Raw genomic sequence first — 19,403 nt, 5'->3', positions numbered from 1 at the left:
TACCAACCCCGTAGGGTTAGGCAACACATATAACGAGTATTTCAGAATCTATAGCCTATATCCCATTATTATTGCCGGTGACTGTACGCATATAATGTCAGTAAGCACGAAGTCTTAATTCCGCAATCATTTTAACTTATACGTGACGCATGTGAAATGGTCTGACTGTTTGGAAGGAGTTACCCGCAGATCTGTGCAAGGGGAATGCGAGCCCTTCAGTTGACGCGGAAGATTACTCGCCACACCCTTTGAGTGTGGTCGACCCTTGCGTGCTTGTGCCTTTGAAGTTCTCATCGACACGCGAGCATCTTTACGCGCGAGGCTCAGCTAGGAGGCAACAGAACTATGAATGAATTAACAGACCCTCCGAGAATATTCGATTCGAGAGGAGACTTGTCGCAAAATGAAAATGCATGTCTCGAGTATCGAAATATATCGATTGTGCATTTTCTTTGCAACAACAAAATATAAACCGCGTATAAATTAACCAGGCGTCATCTCCTTGGTCTAAATATGTCCCATAGTAAGGAAATGTTGATTTAGTTAATTTTTATTACTTTACCAAATATGCCTTTTGAGTTTCAGCTTCGAGTTTTTGTTTTAAATCCTCTATATAGGCTAATCGTAACTGGACCTACAGTTTAAATTGGTATCGTAACCACTCTGTGCCTCCTCCGGGCAGGGCCGGATTAACCTATGGGCAACTGTGCCAATTGCCCCGGGGCCCCCACCAAAAGCAAGCTGTGAAGGGCCTCCACCAAAAATATTTTTTTACCGGCTAGCTATGCTTCTGAAAAATTACATAAGAAGTTGTATTTTAAAAATAAAGAAAACTTCAATGTTGTCGTATTCTTCTGGATCCAATTGTAGCACAGCTCTCAGTCGATCGATCTGTTTGTAGATATCTAAAGCTCTGTATACTTTATACCATGGTTTGATTTGGCTGTGGTGTGGAAATAAGGTACACTTATTCAAACAATCAATTATCAGATACGATTAAGATAATAAATAATCCTACGAAGTACATAACTTTCTTTCGTTAATAACATCGTATTAGAACTGCGAGTTCTAAGCAGTAGCAATGTCAAACATCAGGAAAAAATCCCAATGGAACTGTCTATGTATAATATTGTATGTAAGGACCCGTTCCGCAGTACATTTCCCAATGTCGAAATTCTCATAAGAATGTATTTGGTCTTAATGGTAACAAACTGCAGCGGAGAAAGATCTTTCTTTCTCAAAAATGAAATTAGTCAAAAAGCTTCGTGCTGTCATGGGACAGGATCGCTTATCCAATCTTTGTTTATTAAGCATTGAACATGAACTTCTTCGTGAAATGGACTTCGATGATATAGTAGATTAGTTTTCGGCGAAAAAGGCAAGAAAAGTGTGTTTACTATAAGTATTAAGCCTTTCGGAATTTTATTGAAGAAAGTGTAGTTACTTCAATTTCCACAATGAACCTGTCTGTAATTGTCCAGTAGATGGATGGACCTGACATATTTACTCTTAATTGGAAATAATATCATTTATAATAAATTATGTACGTAAGTACAGTCTACTGCTCAGTTCTTTGTTTCCGTCTTAACACCTTAGTAACTATATATTATAGTTACGATGTTCACTCTTCATAATATATGTACTGTAGACATTTAGACGCAGAATTTTACTGCTGCTATAGCGCTACAATTTTCGTCCTATAACTTTATGTTACTGCGCTATTCTCCCTGCAAACCTATCTGCGATATGTTCGATTGTGAATGACTACTGATTCTAAAATCAGGTCTACCATTTCAACTGCTGAAAATTGGTGGTTAACATATTCAGCTAATAAAGCTGCTCCTAAAAAATAATAAAAAAGGGGGGCCTCCACAAAACATTTTGCCCAGGGGCCTCCACAAACCTTGATACGGCCCTGCCTCCGGGTATGAAACTCATAACCCCTTGGTTACAAAAATGCTGACGATAATACTTTTTTGTGATGATACTGGGTACGTACTGTCATAATTAATTAGCATTTGAAACACATTAGACATTTTTATTTATCATTGTAGCAGGCGGGATTTTCAAAATTTTGGGCCCCTAGACTATCCCATGTTTTGGGCCCTGCCGACATTATTATTATTAATAATAATAATAAGTTTTGTTATCATGGTACTTGCACAAATTGCATACTCTGTATTAATAACAAGTGTAATCTTTAAAATATTGACACATCTGATCAAAAATTATTATGAACACGTTCTCTGCCAATATGGTTTCACCAATTTTGCCTCCTGCGCCAAAGTGGTTGTTGGACTTTATTTCGCAAATTCGAAAATTTCGCTTGTTTTCGCTTTCCTTTAAAAAATAGAAGAGCCAAAACACCTTTAATGGGCGCTAGAGTCCCACGCCTTGCCGGTCATGCCTTATGCGCATCATTGTTATACTCGTGACCGACTTGCACTGTGTATTTCATCACACAACACTAATACCATACATGCGCCAAAGGAGAAGAAACCGACACTACATTATGGTGGCCACTCTGGCCGCAAACTGAGTGTCAAGTATGTTGATTTCAACAGTCAATATCCCTAATCATGACTTTTAATTGGCATTCAAAATGTTTGTATTAGTTTCTTCGAGGAACAATTGTTTATGTTCGAGCACTATTACGTATCCTTTGAAAATACGGTTATGATGTAAGAAGTTATTTAAAACTCCTGAAACTCCTTTCTTTTACCTTTTTTCGTGAACGAAGCAAGTAAAAGGATGTGACATGTTGTTTTATTTTGCTATTACAGTAAAAACTGCATATCCCGGAACTTCTATAAGAAGGAAACCTGTAAATACGAAAAAAAGTCCCCAGAACGGGTCGATTTTATACCTGAAAATGACCTGCTTAAGGCGGAAACCTTAACGCGGAAACGGAACACCATTTAAAGACCAACAAAATGTTTTTATTCTCAGTAAGACGGAAATGTCTTCCTTTATTTTTCTCGCTCGCAAGAAAACAATGCAATACTGTAAGTGGAACACGCCTCTGTTGCCACTCGCTTATCGGTAACATTGTCGATATGAAAGAATGCGCTACAATGCTCATAGCTGTTACGATTCCGTTTCTTTCTTTCATCTCTTACCCTCTTTCTCCACCTTTGTTTGTCTATTTCTCCTCTGTTCTTTCGTCATCTTTCTATTTTTCTTGTTATATCTCTTTGTTTCTTTCTTTTTTCTCACTTTTTCTTAATATTTCTCTTTCCCTCTATGCACATCGCGCTACGACGCCAGTGGTCCCGGGTTCGAATCCTGGAATGGGCATGGATGTTTGTTAGTGTCCATTTTACTTCGCTTTTTGTGCCACTTTTGGCTAATTTGCGAAGATGGGGATGAGTGATGATATGATGAAATTGATGAATGTGTCGCATTTTTATTCATGTACGTACATGCATTAGTACTCTACATTATAAGTAATGCGAAATGTAAATTTGTCTTTCCATTATTTCCTGCAGTGCTCTATACTGTATTTAAAGTCAACCCTGTATAAGAAGGAAAACTGTTAAGACGGAAAATTTTGCTCGGAGCCATCATGTTCCGGGATAGACAGGTTTTACTGTATATGAATATTAAGGAATTTTAATAGTCGATGGTTTTTTCCATTTTTGCCCCTTCAGAGTCTCATTCTTTTGAGACCCCTGGCCTATAGCATAGGGTAGTGGTTCCCAAAGTTGCTTACAGGGCCGCCGCGAAATATTCCAATATTTTCTCTGAAATTCAATCAATCAATATGATTGTTCTTATGTGCTTATTTAATACTTTTTGCATGTAAAATGTTTCTGAATTTAAAATATATATTTATGCAACGCAACCACACTAACTGAACGTTGCAAGTGTACGATAGGCCTACATTTTGACTTAGGGCGCCGCCGAAGAATCTTGAATCACTAAGGGTGCCGTGAAACGAAAAAGTATGGCCTAGGGCATCCTAGGCAAACCTCCCCTCAATAGGATGTCTGGTTACTTAAGATATAAGGTACATTGCATAGAACTCGATGTGTTATTAGGCTTTTGAACAGAAAGTGTTTAGATCCAGGTATGAATGGGATGAACCATGAGCATACTATACACCTAGAACGGGGCATAACAAACGTTTTCAGGCCCTTCCGCAGAGACCCCTCGCCCTTAAATTGCTACACCTTAAATTATGTGCAGATTGCCCTTCACCTAGCCAATTTCTGATTCTGTTTCAGAAGTCTAGCGTTGATAAAGATAAACATGTATAGCAATATATGTCATGTTTGTTTTTCGCTGTTACGGGTGCTTTGTAGTTGTACAATTCTGTGCAAGGTTTTTCAGATATTTGGTGTTCTTGTATACATCACTACCTTTAAAAGATACCGTTTCATACGCGTAACAAAGAAAATAAAAGTAACTACTCAAACTTCATGGTAATGTGGTAAAATGTGATAAACACAAACCGTTATTTTCATTTATACTTTTCTTCTTTCTGGTATCTTGTGGAATTGACTGTAAATCAACTTTGCCTTTGCTAACTTCGAAACCTGTATCCTTTGTTACTTTTAAAAATCAAAACGCATAGGAAAACACCCGAAATTTTGTTACTTAAACAAGCGTAATAATTCGCAGAAGTTTGTTGGGTGATTATAATGTGGGGCTAGTGCACAGGTAAGAAGCTGTAATTATTTTCTTATCTGTTCCCTTGAGATAGTATAATCCGTTGACTGAGACCGTACCTTCTGTTTCTGTGTCTTTGCAGTTGATTTTCAGTGGGGAGTACACGAAGGCGATGTCGAAGGACTGGCACAGCGGCCACTTCTGCTGCTGGCAATGCGACGAGTCCCTCACCGGGCAGCGCTACGTGCTGAGGGATGAACACCCCTACTGCATCAAGTGCTACGAGTCCGTCTTCGCCAATGTCTGCGAGGAATGTAACAAGACCATTGGAATAGATTCGAAGGTAAGGAACAACTGAATATCAGTTTCGTCATGTAATTTCCCCTGGAGGGTAATATGGGAAGGTAGGCTTATATCGGTCACGTAGTTGCGATGGATGCTACTAGATGGCAGCACCTGTTTAGATTACTCTCTGAATATTTTCATGGCAGATGCTAGCAGAAAAATTATGTTTGTTCACTTTATGAACTGCTATTTTTTCTAATGAGAAATGCAGTCAACGACTTCTATATTCATTATTGTGTGTATCGCCAAACTTTATGTAGTTCTGTAAGAAAGCCTATAGGCAGATCTGTTACACGTATACACTATGGTAAGTGAATTTTCTAAATTATATAGTGCCACGTATTGAAATTCGTCTTATTTTCCTCAAAATGTCTGAATCAGTACTTCGAGCTATGCCTGCCCGTAGCTACTAAAAAAGACAACAAAAAAAACCAAAGCTCCATTTTAAGTACTTGAATGGCGCGCAAAAGAAGGAACATGTATTTTTAGTGCACCATCTTGAAAACGTGTTAACGGATTTCACTCAAATTCAATATCAAACCAGTTGTCTGAAGGAATCTAGCTAAAAATTTGTAAATTTAAGACATTTACCGTTGTCATCTTTTCTAAGCGACGCTTACAGTTGCCAAATTGTAACCGAATTGATACTCTAAGACCGCTTTATTTTTCATTCCCGAAGCGCTAAAAAGGTAGCTTCCACTGAGTTTCCCTTTCCAAATGTCAAAAATGAACCACACCACAACTACATTGAATGCACGGCGTCCCAACTGGAATTATTCTACTAACTCTCGAGCTAGTTTCAGTCATTCCCGCTAGGTAGCAGCAGACGTCGCTTCAGTCCTGCCCTCCTGTGAGTAAAGCGTGAACCGTCTTGGCCGTTCCAGGAATAGACTGACGAAAGTGTGCAGCGTTAGCAAGATATCCAAACTCGTACACAAAGAATCTATTGAAGCAGAAGCACTGAGAAAACATGACTACATTTCTTGTGCCACAAGTTCAGATTTCATGTCCATCTAACCTATCTTCATGTTTGTTGTTTTTTTGTAAATTCTCTGCAACCGATGCCACTGTTGCCAAGTAAACAATATATATGCTATTTGCAAATAGAACTTGAGACGAGAAATAGGATGCAATAGTTTTAAATATTAAATAACTGATTCCCGAATGATTTTTCAGTGGCGTTTGTTCGATGTCAGAAATTGTATGCAATATACGTATTTCAATTCCATTTTCTTTGAAGGGGAAAAACATCACTGGCAGGGATAAGAATAAAATTATTTTGCCGGGGATAAAATTTTGTGGGGGAAATCTCCCCCCCCCCCGCCATTAATTCACACACTTACTCAAGATTGATTTGCCTTAAAACTTATACATCAATACCTAGAATCTCGTAGATACATTGGACATGAAATTTCTCTACAAGATCAGTAATGGAGAGCTAAGATGTAGCATCCCACTCCACGAACTTGCCCTCAAGAATGCCTTGACATAAAACACGGAGCAAGGAAACTTTCCCCACTGCAGCTCCCGGACTCTCACTGGCACAACGTTCCTTATTCCATAGGCAACAGAATCAGTTCAACATCATCTCCAACTAAATAGTTCATATTCGTCTTTTATCACCACCCTACAAAACATTGTACATACATAAGTAATGCTATTGTGAAACAGCTCTGTTTATTCTTCATACCCTTTTGATTTGTTTACCATTATTTGGACTATTGTTCAGTGTTGATGTACTGGAAATTTCTTTAAATAAATAAGTATGACCACACTTTATTAGTATATCAGTGCATAAATGCACTTTAGAAAATAATTTACACAAACTTATTCCTGTACTTGTTTCTTGAAGCCAACAAGAAAGCAACAAAATAAAATTTACTCATACAAACTTACTACTAAACTTACTACTAAATTAGGTGTATCAAGTAAAGTACTATACTCCATTTTTACTTTCAAGGAACAATGTTGAATTGTTTCATTTTAGGTGACGCCCATTTATCGCACATTTAGTGTCACTTTTGATTCGTGTTAGTGTACTAATACAGATCCTCATGGTGAAATCTGGGCCCCAGACATTACACTTTCGATTAATAATATAAAACCGTTCCACATTTAATCTCTCTTTGACATTTTCTAATCTTCTACTTAGGCTACAGTCATAGATTAAGTAACTAAATTCACCGGAATTGTAGGGCATTTGACTTCAACCTAACAATTTAACTTCAGACTGGATTGCTAAGGAGAGTTGTCAATTTTATGACCGCGATAATTAAATGAAATTTAGAGTCTTTAGATATTTTGCATTATTGTGACCACACAATTTATTTTCTAATGTCTTAGATTACATTTGTAATACTAAAAAACGCATCACACTTTTCACGTCTTTGTTTGAAAAGAAAGAATTATCTTTGTTTCAGCTTATCTACATAGTTCTAATTCTCGTACGCACTGCCATCTTTTGGTAAAATATGAAATCGTTGTCAAATTGTTCGTTGATCATGTACAGTGGGATCCATGAGTATTATCGTGCAAATTGTCCATGGCGATTTTCATTAATTTTTCTCTTACATCATATGTGTTTTTAAGCGATGGATTTTTATGTATGCTGGTGCAGAAGTTGTCAACAGCTTGTTTTTGATTTTCACCCAGAATTGAAACAAGGCTTCAGAATAATTCCATTCCTTCAAGACACGTACGAGATAAAAGACAAATGAAATTAAAAATCCGATGGACAATTTGCTTCGTAATATTAATCCAGTCTGCTGTTCTACAGAGCAATGGTTACTTTTATTGTTAAGTCTTTCGGTAGTCAAGTAGTGATTTAAACATAATTGAATATGCCTCAACTTCTTGCTAACAGCTTCCTCGTCAGCGTTCAATTCTTAGAACACAATGTATGCGTTGAGGAAGACGACATGACGTGCAAAGCTTCGGCGCTAAATTTAGAGATTACCGGAATGCTGTAACGAGATACGACTGCAAACGCTAACTCGCCGTGAAGTTAGAATGTTTCCTGCAGATGGCACCTGCACTGCTAAAAAACTGACAACTCGACACCACGATCTTCTTTTCGCCTCCGCACGATCGAACACCCAGTTTGGATCTTCGGGAGAAATAAATGACTGTGTGTATTTTTAAATCTTGATGATTGGACATGGTTTTAAAGATCTTACGTTACGAACTCAGTGTTGCCAATTGCATGATGCGAACGCAGTGTGCCAACTGCGTGTTTCGCAATCATGCCAAGTAAAGGAAAACTAATTTGATGATGTTCTGCAGGAGAAGGCGGTTGGAGTGCCTGAATTTTAAATACTAGCGTTCTTATGATGAACCAGTAAACTCTTACTTGTAATTATCAGTCCCTATAATAATTAACTTGCCATTGAAATGAAATTGAGAAGTTTCACCTTACATTTAGTTTCCGTGCAGAACCTCTTCAGATACCAGTCTGTATTTTTTTTTATATTGGAAAAATGAGCTAACTGTTAGTAGACACACCGCCACTACTTTCGCTGTTATATTCGACTTATTGAATTCGCTAAACGACTGTCAGTATTTTATGTTATCAAAGGATCATTCAATATTAACTCGTCCAGCACTGGTTACTCGTCTATTTTTTAAAAAAATGTATCTATTTTGTGTTGAACTATCCGTTGGTAGTTCAGAATAAGACTACTTTAATTTCTAATATCTTCCGTTTGCAAGTTTCGACCATTTTTGTTCTATCTTGTGCCATTGTTTCAGTTTTAGAGTTTGTAGTAGGGTTGTTTTTAAAGGTTCAGGAATTTTAAATAAATTCAATTCCGGTCCAGGAGAGAAAATCGGCAAGCATAAGTGGGTTCTGGACCGTAAACTCTTTGTCTGTGATGTTTCAATTCGGTCCAGGAACCTTTTTTTCCGGCTGAATTTAAATAGGTTCCAAGTTCGTTTTGAAATGAAACAATAGACAACTTGGACCGAATTTATATTGTGCGAAAAGAAAAGATTCCGGTCCTGTTACGGAACCCATTAGAATGTATGGGGTCCTGGGCCTTGAACAACCCTGGTTTGTAGAAATAGGATTATCTCGTCTTCTGTTTACCAAAGAGACTGGTGTTAAAAGAACATACTTGTCAGTAAAGTAACTCCATGCACAGACACAGGCCCGTAGCCATAATTTTATTTCTGGGAGCGGTGGGCTCGTCCCTTATCAGCAGGCTCTATCTAAATGCGATTAAAAAGGGGGGGCTAGAAACCCTGAAAATGAATTATCAGTATAGTAGAGCTTTTTATACAAGATGTTTAATCCAGATAAGGAAGTAAAATTAATTACCACTGTACACTAGTTAAATTAGATATACGTAGAATTTGGGGGGCTTCAGTCCCCCTGAGCCTCCTTAGCTACGTACTTCACTAAGTCTCCACCTCGTCTCGTATTGTTATGAGACTTTCTCGGTCTCGTCTCGAATAAACAGACTTGTTTCGATCCCATCCCTAAACGAAATGAACTGTTACCTTTTATGAACAATTCAACAGTAATGAACAAAATTATCGTTTGCTAAAAAAAAAATTAACCTTCGCATATTACAGTGGAGCCTTTTTAAATTCGATTTACCCGGTAATCAAGGACGTATTTAGGGAATAATATGCATAAAATATTACCAGGAACTGGATCTAACATCCTTATTTGATATTCAATAAATATTCATTCTTTATCCATTTGACATTACTTCATTAATTTCCTTGCCAGGGCAGTTTTTTTTTTACAAATTTTGCCAGCCTCAACTATTCGTAAACTAGATAATAAATACAGTCTTTTTTACCTATTCGTGTAATAAAAATATAATATTAATTAATTCGAATATTTAAATTAATTTAATATAATTATAATTATTTTAATTTAAACATTATTGTTTTCGAACTTTTTCGATTCCCTTTAGAGTTCGAATTAAAGAGAGTCCTCTGTGTTTGTTTCTAACAAATATTGTGCTGGAGGAATTATTTTTGCAAATATTTTATTTTGAATTCTCTTGCTTCTATATTTTAATATTTAACCAAAGAAAATTCATTATAATTTAATGAAAATTAAGTGTTAATATTATATGGTCGTCAGTAAACGAAAAGTTACTGTAACAGAGTTACTTTTAAAAAGTAAGTTTCTATAGAGTAATATATAATTAATTTGGAGTCTGAATCAAAATCTTGGAGATAGAAAAGTCTAAAAAAAAAAATGTTTATCGAGACTGCACAGACATTTTGACAAAAGTTTCTCAGATTGTCAATTGTTATTCTTTCAGGATCTGTCCTACAAGGATAAGCACTGGCATGAAGCGTGCTTCCTGTGCAACAAGTGCCGCGTGTCCCTCGTGGACAAGCAGTTCGGATCGAAGGCAGACAAGATCTACTGCGGAAACTGCTACGACGCTCAGTTCGCTAGCCGCTGCGATGGTTGCGGGGAAATCTTCCGTGCAGGTAAGTCTCGATCTCCTCACTAGATGGCAGCACGATTCAAAATAGAGCGTTTCTTTTCGTTTCAGGTTCTCCTGCACAGATGGCAGAACCACTACTGTATATTCATGTTGTGTGTAGCATTTTTTTTTAAAACTAGGTAAGTTTTGGGCAAAGTCGAATTAAAAATTGACTTTTGTATTTTTATTCGAGGCACTCTCAGAAGTTCGTTTGAAATAATAAAGTTATTAATATTTCCACTGGAATCCTTGAAATCATTTTAAAAATGAACCATAATTCTGTAAGGTAACAATTTCGTAGACGGATGTACTCGTTAATGTAAGAAATATACAGTATTTTCGTTAGAAATTCATTATTTCACCTAAAGAAATGTTCCGCAATGCAGAATAGTACGTTAGCAATGTAAAAAAGTGCGAAATAAATGATTTATAGGTGTCTCACCTATACGAAAGGAGTACCTCCTGTAATTTTTGTAGTTGGCAAGACGATTATTGTCTTCATTCGAGCATACCATAGATCTACTTGTATTTATGGAGGGGAAATATGTTTTTTTCCAAACGGTCACTCTCTCACCGCCAACTTAGTAAATTGGGGGGGGGGGGTTGGCATTAACAATTTGGGGGATGCAGAAAGTGCCTTGCCCCCCCCCCCCTTACAACCACCACCACCACCACCTACAGTCGGCGCTATGGCTGTGCGTGTTCATAACTAGATAGATACTGTCAGTTTTAGAAATATCGGAAGTGATCGGAAAAGTGTGATTTGTCGATCACAGGTTAAACGATGACTGATACTGAACAATCAGTGATTTTCTGTGATTGCAAGTATTTTCGCACCAAGTATTGTCATATTTCTGCTCTCAGTAGGATAAAAATGGACACAGATTTGTAATGCGTTTCTGTGTTCGGTTGTTATTAGTAATTTCGGCGATGCAGCCTGTGCGATTCTTGTGTTTGTCACTGTGTTTGTTGCACCAGAAGAATTACAGAACCTTAGCTAGAGATTTCTACACCCCCCGTCTAGAATACAATATGGCCCCCTTTGCACCAAATTCAGCGCTCCCTTGCTTGACACACGCAAGGGATTTGCTTAATATTATTTACCTTTGTTTGTATTTATCTTATATTAGCAACTTACGACATCGTAAGGAATCCATAGCCAAAATGCTAGGTTTTATTTCAAAAGTAGGACGCACCTATACATACAGCAACTTTTATATCTCTAACTGCAACAAAGTCCACTTACTAAGAAGAAAGTTGTCGCGATAAACACTTGGAAATAACCATTTGTAATAATTTATTTCTATCGTATATTGTATAATTTACGACGCATTATTAATAACTATAAAATAGGACTTCCAATAGAAGAACAAAGGTGCATCAGCTTGAAATATACATAGGTTTAGGTTTGGACAACGACATTTTAAACTTGGCAAACCAATTTACACAAGACGTTGGTGGGTTGCGTGTAGAGTTAGGCTCAATTTCAGGGTTGCCACATGCACAATAAATATTTATAAAATACGCGAAAGAAATAAAAACAAGTATTAGTGTATAAAAGTATTAAAAATGTCACTATTATATCGCAAGTGATAAAATTCTTTCCGAAAGAAAAATAATAGGTTTTCTAGTATTTCATCGCTGATGAGTCTACAGAAAGGAAAAGAGGTGAGAGAAAACGAAAGGTAACAAAGGACAGGAGAAAGAGAAAGCGATAGGAGAAGACTAAAAGTAGAGGAGAGAAGAAAGAGAGGATAGACGAGGAGAGGAGATGTAGTGAGGAGAATGGAAAAATATTCTAGGAGAGATGAGGAAAATGGAGCAAAGAAGAGAAAAGAGAAGGAAAACGAGATGAGAGAAGAGTGGAGAGTAGAGTAAAGGAGAGAAAAGAGAAGAACGAAAAGAAGAGGAGAAAAGTGCGTGGACTCGGAAATATAAGACAGGAAAGGAAATACGAGGAGTGGAGATGAGTGGGATGGAGATAAGATGCGAGAAAAGTAGGGGAGGCGATATGAGTTAAAAGCAGAGCAGAAGGAGGGGAGAAGAAGGTGAAGGAGAAGAGAAGAACAGAAGGACTGAAGAGAAGAGGTAGTTGCAGAAAATATCGTCTCAGCGTCAAGAATTGATGCATTGGTCAAATTATCGACATGAAACATTCAATAACATTTTGAAATGTATTGGAGAATGTATTAAATAGGTGCGAAATGCCTTTTGACTTAGTTCAGAGCAAGGTATAATCTTCCATGTAAGATCTTTGATTTTACCTGCGATTATACCAGTAAAGACATGAATGTAATTTTAATATGTATAAGATTTCCAATTTTTATCCACTTCTCGGTTCGTTGAAATGGAGATTTTGTAATTTAATATTTCCCGTCACCCCATCGTTAATTCCAAACTGAATCATTCCATTTCACACGAGGTGAACAATGAACTCAATGGGATAGGTCTAAAACTTACGAAAAATTTCTGCCACCGGAAGGATTTGAACCTACGACCATCAGATTGACAGTCCTGAACGTTAAACACTACCCTACAAGCTTTCGCTCCTGAAAGTAAGTAGAAGGAGCTGGCCAATGTGAAATGTAGATGCAACTCTCTTCCTACATGTAATGTGCAAACAATACTTGTTTGTAACAAAGAAAACGAAGGTAGTACGACTCGGCGAAAACATTTAATGGAGAATTGCACATGATGAGAAATTTTCATTCGATATTTGCGGAGGTATCCTTGCATGGAACTCGAATGGGAAAAGGGGTAAAATTAGTATGTCATCAATTGCCACAAATGTAAATAGTTATTTCATTAATATTTGTCAATGTCTTTGAAACAGTACACAATTATCGTATCATAATTCACGCTCTTATACATGAAAATATCCCTTTGAACGTGTGTCAATTCATTTATTTGCTTATTTTTTTATAAATTCCATATGCAGAACAACGTAGCTACTATACACTGCTATTACAAATAATGCTACCATGCTCTTGTTTGAAATAAAATGAGAATTAAAAAAAACACCACCTAAGGAGGATCGAACCTGGGACCGCAATCAATGCTTTCAAGAACTCTAACCACTACACCACGCCCTTACTTTCGATTGAAACAACATTTTTTAAGTATTCTGTCTCTCCAATATTGTAAATGAAGTTGGGTATACATGTAGTTGAACTTTTACTTTAATTTTGAATTGCTTTCTTGTAGTATAGCAGATATTTTCGAGAAATAATTTTCGAAGTGATGAAGAAAAACGAGAATATTGGTAGTTGTGAAAATGCGAGTAATTTCTTCTAACTTATTATTGTGATTATACGTTATTAATGAAAAATATACATTTCAAAATGTTATTGAATGTTTCATGTCGATAATTTGACCAATGCATCAATTCTTGACGCTGAGACGATATTTTCTGCAACTACCTCTTTTCTTCAGTCCCTTCTGTTCTTCTCTTCTCCTTCTCCTTCTTCTCCCCTCCTTCTGCTCTGCTTTTATCTCATATCGCCTCCCCTACTTTTCTCGCATCTTATCTCCATCCCACTCATCTCCACTCCTCGTATCTCCTTTCCTGTCTTATATTTCCGAGTCCACGCACTTTTCTCCTCTTCTTTTCGTTCTTTTCTTTTTCTCTCCTTTACTCTACTCTCCACTCTTCTCTCATCTCGTGTTCCTTCTCTTTTCTCTACTTTGCTCCATTTTCCTCATCTCTCCTAGAATCTTTTTCCATTCTCCTCACTACATCTCCTCTCCTCGTCTATCCTCTCTTTCTTCTCTCCTCTACTTTTCCTCTTCTCCTCTCGCTTTCTATTTCTCCTGTCCTTTGTCACCTTTCGTTTTCTCTCACCTCTTTTCCTTTCTGTAGACTCATCAGCGATGAAATACTAGAAAACCTATTATTTTTCTTTCGGAAAGAATTTTGTCACTTGCGATATAATAGTGATATTTTTAGTACTTTTATACACTAATACTTGTTTTTATTTCTTTCGCGTATTTTATAAATATTTATTGTGCATGTGGCAACCCTGAAATTGAGTCTAACTCTACACGCAACCCACCAACGCCTTGTGTAAATTGGGTTGCCTAGTTTAAAATGTCGTTGTCCTAAAACTTTTGAGAGACACTGTACGAGTCGCGAAATTGCCTGTACTATTATCCGTTTTTGACACTGAAGTATGATCCTTTGGTGAGTTGGTTGTTTATGTCGCTTATTTCTGCCCCGACCCAAAATACGAAGATGGTTGCGAGGAAGTGAATTCCAGAACAAACCATTACCGTACGAAGTTGTAGCTCGACACCTGGTTTCGAAACTTTAACCTCTAGACCAAGTTGACTGTCTAAATGGGAAAGACAAATCACTTAATAGGAGTATTACCAAGACAAGACTTGGCACCAGTGATGAATTCAGGGAGTAAGCCGGGAGGGGAGGGATCCCCTCCGTAAATAGGAACATTTCAATAACCTGTCAGAGTATTCGGACAATAGCTGATAAATTTGGCAACCATGTCCACTTTTCATTCTTTCACTTTCATTTAACGTATAACAAACATACTTTCACTGACTTTTCCGTAATCATGAGCACTGATTCAGTCCACTTTATAATTATAAGCCAAAATAATGAGCGAATTCAAATTATCGTCCGTTTTTAGAACTGCTAACAAGTAGTATATAATAAAATTCAATTTCATTGAAACTCAACAATGGACACATGTAGAGCGGTAGGAGTGGAGTAATTAAACTTCTATTTTTGTAACGAATTTCAACTTCTCGCAGCTATTTTTTAACGGTTAGTCAGTCAACAGTTTGGTGTGGAATTTTGGTGATCCAAATTTACACTTAATTTAATCACTTAATGACACATCTGAAGTATGGGGCAATTTAAATTATTAGTATTATAATTTGATGCTTATGACATTCACCCCGTCAAGTTTGATCCCCCCCCCCCCCCGGAGGAAAGTGGCTGGATTCAACACTGCTTGGCACACTTATCGTTTTGGGTTGAAAACAAAAACGTTAATCATTCCAGCGATATCTACACTTCAATCTTGATCTAGTCCAGAGGCGCAACCAAGAATTTTTGTCTGGGGGGGGCAAGTACAAGGATAAACGTACCAATAATAATAATAACAATAATGATATTAATCATATTATTATTAATTATATTATTACTAGTAGTAGTAGTATCAAAGACGTGATTATCTTCATAAATTACGCAAAAAGGGGATAGAAGTTAGCGCTAAAGCATTTGTTTGGAACAAATGATTTCAAATATTTTTTTCAACACGTTCAATTTCACATTAGCTAATAATGGAAACAAACACACAAACTGTATTTTTGAATGGCAGAAAATGAATGATAAATGCATTCCGAAGACATGAAATTATATTGCGAGCTAATTGAGAAAGAAAATTTTTAGATCCAATTTTTGCAACTGAAAACAATATTGATTTAGTAGGGCGCAAATAATTCTCACGGGGCGCCATGGCATTCTCTCTTTTATATTTGTTTTTCATTTAGATCGCTTGGCGTCCATGGCCGACTCCCGCCGCCCCCTAGCTACGGCTCTGTACTTGTCGAGACTTGAAAACAGCAGGTATTGCGAGCGAAGTGAGCAACAAAATTTTACGAAATTTTTATTTGCATAAAATTTTAAATTGAGGGGGCAATTACTCCTCTGTGCCCCCCTGCGGGTTCCCTTAGCCGTCAACGTTTGCCCCCCTAGAATTGACTACCATCGAAGGTTGGGGGTGGGCAATGCCCCCCTGTGGTTGCGCCACTGATCTAGTCTCGAAATAACTACAGAAATGTGGAGAAATACTGAAACAGAAAAAAAAACAAAAAAAAAACAACAAAAAAAACAACTAAGTTTCTTAAACAGTACCTAAACGCCTAAACCTACCGTGAAGTAATAATACCTGGGGTATGTCTGCACCCTTGTGCAGCACCGAACCTTGGTACTATGCCTACTACAGTGGCATTTCGTTTAAGGAAGTATTTCTAACAGTATCGTCAACTTGACCTTCTTACGAAGACAATCCACAACGACAAAACACTTACACATTTCATTGTTTACAAGCGATCTTTGGAATTCAAGACAGCTCCTTTTTGTCCACTCGCTGCGTAGGAGTGAATTACACTCGTGTCTTAAGCGTTCCTTGATATACACCATTTTCTTCTTTTATTGCCTGCTCATGATTGAGAAGACAGAATCTAGTTATTGTTCTGGCTGCCATTCGGGGTTGCTTACGCCATCTACCAGTCCTCGTGGAATAACTTCTCTCGTTATGCACTTGTACCTACGAACCACATTGTTTATTGAAGCGTCTAGATCATCGTGTCACGTGATTCCTTCGCGTTTCATCCGGTTTTGCTGGTGGACATGAACTTAGCCTTCCCATAGAAGGAAGTTGGTTGTCGTCGGACCTTGCCTTTGAAGGATATGCTTTTAAGGAAGGAAACTGCAGTTGGTTTAGAACTCGGGTGACGTGCAGAATATACAAGCATTGCCTGCCAACTTCTAGTTTAATTTCTCATTTTTTGTGAATTCAAAAATCATTATGGCGCCCGTTGGGTTTTTAGCTTTTAAATTATGCACAGTTATCGCACGGAATTGTCTCAAGTTTGGCAGAAATGTTGTGCAGTTCGGATTAATCTGAAACGTGAAGTTTGAAGAAGATCTTCCAAGGGTTTACAAAATGCCCGTTGGTCAAATTCGTGAAGTGGAAATTTCTACAATGGCCCTGAATTTGATATTCAAAATGGCGCTAATACTAACACAGACACATACACCATATTCAGAATGCCTTTAGTTTAGATTGCTACTAAAACTTGAAACTGTTTTTTTCTTTATTCCAAGGATGAGATTAAGTGTGAAAAAAGTATGCTTTGTTTATATTCAAACATGCAGCAAGAAATTAACGCGATGTCTTGTACTTGGAACCTTAATATGGATGCACATAATTATGTGTAGCAGGGGGTGTAATATGAGATTAAATATCGTCAAGTAATGAAATCCGTGTTAACCACATGTAATTCAGAGGATAGATCTGAAGTACAAGGGATGATCCTTTCTATTGACATCCAAATATCACTCTCTCTTCCACTTAGTACACCCTGGAGTACTGTTTGCAGGCTAGCGAGGCTCTGGCGTCTGGAGTCACAGCCAGGACAATCTTCTGTGGGGCTCGTTTAGTGTCGTCCATATGTTTGTGATTGTCCCTTCATCCCAGTCATCCTTGCCTTCGCAATTAGCCAAAAGTGGCAGAAAAGCGAAGTAAAATAAATTAAATCAATCAATCGGAGGATAGATCTAGTGAAGGTGAAGACACACGCATCTCCTCTCTCAAAGGATTCTTATTTAAGCGAGAGAGAAATGAGAGAGAGATTGTGTCGTCGTTTCGGACATGGTTCTGTTATCCATTACAACAGTGTCTTTTCCAATGTAGATATTTTGTTCCTTGGTAACGCCCGTTTTGAGGGAGATATCCTGCTACCATGACAACAGTTACCAAGCAATTTACCAATTGCTATGACAACGGTTTCCATTGATACAAGGTTGCCATGGCAATCGTTTCAAGAGGAAATAGTCGACTGTCAGACTACCTGTTGCCATGCCATCGGAATTTAAAAGATTCTGAGATATTCAGTGTCAAACTCGAACATTTTGTTTAGAGTGAGTGAAATATAATTTTAATCGGTAATTTCAAAATTGATTTAACTTTGATTTATTAAGGATTTTGTATCGATTCACATCGAAATTTCAAATTTTAAAGAATTGATGGTAGCCTCGCATTCTAATCTCGCCCAGGGCCTTGCGACATGAAGTGTTTATGTTCCGTTTGATATCACATATCCTCACCACCTCCATTAATAAGAATACTGATGAAAGATGACGTGGAGGTGTGGGGGCGGGGTTTAGCCTTGTCCCTCCTCAAATGAGAGCGCAAGTACGGCAAAAGAGTCGAGAGACTTTATTAACTGGATCAGGGCCTTCTTTAGCAACCAGAGAAAGTGGAATGAATTACCATAACCCGCCCCGCCCACCCCTCTAATGCAGTAACCACGTTCCCGCGGCCGAAAACGTTACAGATTCCTCCCGTTCTGCCAATAATCAGCCTTCATTGTTCGCCCCCCTAAAGTCCAGAGACGAATTATCGCGAGAAGAACAAGAAATAATAGTTTCTGGCTGAAATATTACCCTCTGCGAGACATTTATTATTATTGTGGGCATAACATTACGCATTTTATCGTCGCTTGCTGTGCATGCGAATTGGCTCATTATTACTGCTTATGCATTTACATGTTGATAACGATGCCGTAGATGTCTGGTATGTTTATGAGTATTGCTATCGAAGGCATTACTCGATACTTCATAACTTTTGTTCGGGATGTTTTGGTCTTCTTTTTCTATGCGGATCAACCTACTCGTGTGTGTTTATGCAGTCACTATGACCAGGACCTCCGTCTGATCACAGTGTGGTCTGTGGCTTTTCCTGCCATAGAAACTGGTGTCAATAATACCCCAAGACTGTTTTGTTGCAAGATAATTTTTTTTTAATTGACCACTGCTTTGGTTAAGTTACGAGAGACAGAAGGAACTTCTTGCTTGACCACTGCGTTGGTTAAGTTGCAATATACAGAAGGAACTTCTTGCTTGACCACTGCTTTGGTTAAGTTGCAAGAGACAGAAGGGACTTCTTCGTTGACCACTGCTTTGGTTAAGTTGCAATATACAGAAAGAACTTCTTCCTTGACCACTGCTTTGGTTAAGTTGCAATATACAGAAAGAACTTCTTCCTTGACCACTGCGTTGGTTAAGTTGCAATATACAGAATAAACTTCTTCCTTGACCACTGCTTTGGTTAAGTTGCAACAGACAGAAGGAACTTCTTCCTTGACCACTGCTTTGGTTAAGTTGCAACAGACAGAAGGAACTTCTTCCTTGACCACTGCGTTGGTTAAGTTGCAAGAGACAGAAGGAACTTCTTCGTTGACCACTGCGTT

General features: G+C 37.7%; 1 protein-coding gene across 7 annotated transcripts in view; it reads left to right on the top strand.

Moving 5' to 3' along the window:
- Positions 1-19,403, top strand: part of Lmpt (four and a half LIM domains protein limpet) — a 718,337-nt gene that overhangs the window by 604,923 nt on the left and 94,011 nt on the right. For 6 of the 7 annotated variants that reach the window (XM_083138101.1, XM_083138103.1, XM_083138098.1 and 3 more), the window contains 2 exons: positions 4,754-4,954; positions 10,236-10,410. In XM_083138101.1, the coding sequence (XP_082994227.1) occupies positions 4,754-4,954; positions 10,236-10,410 (376 nt within the window). The remainder of the gene's footprint in view (positions 1-4,753; positions 4,955-10,235; positions 10,411-19,403) is intronic. The other variant, XM_083138104.1, reaches the window with a different exon arrangement.

This window comes from Lepisma saccharinum, chromosome 16 (genome assembly GCF_977018435.1).
Source record: "Lepisma saccharinum chromosome 16, izLepSacc3.1, whole genome shotgun sequence".
NCBI classification, from domain to species: domain Eukaryota; kingdom Metazoa; phylum Arthropoda; class Insecta; order Zygentoma; family Lepismatidae; genus Lepisma; species Lepisma saccharinum.
Note: the sequence above shows the minus strand (reverse complement) of the source record. Positions and strands in the feature narration are given on the sequence as shown.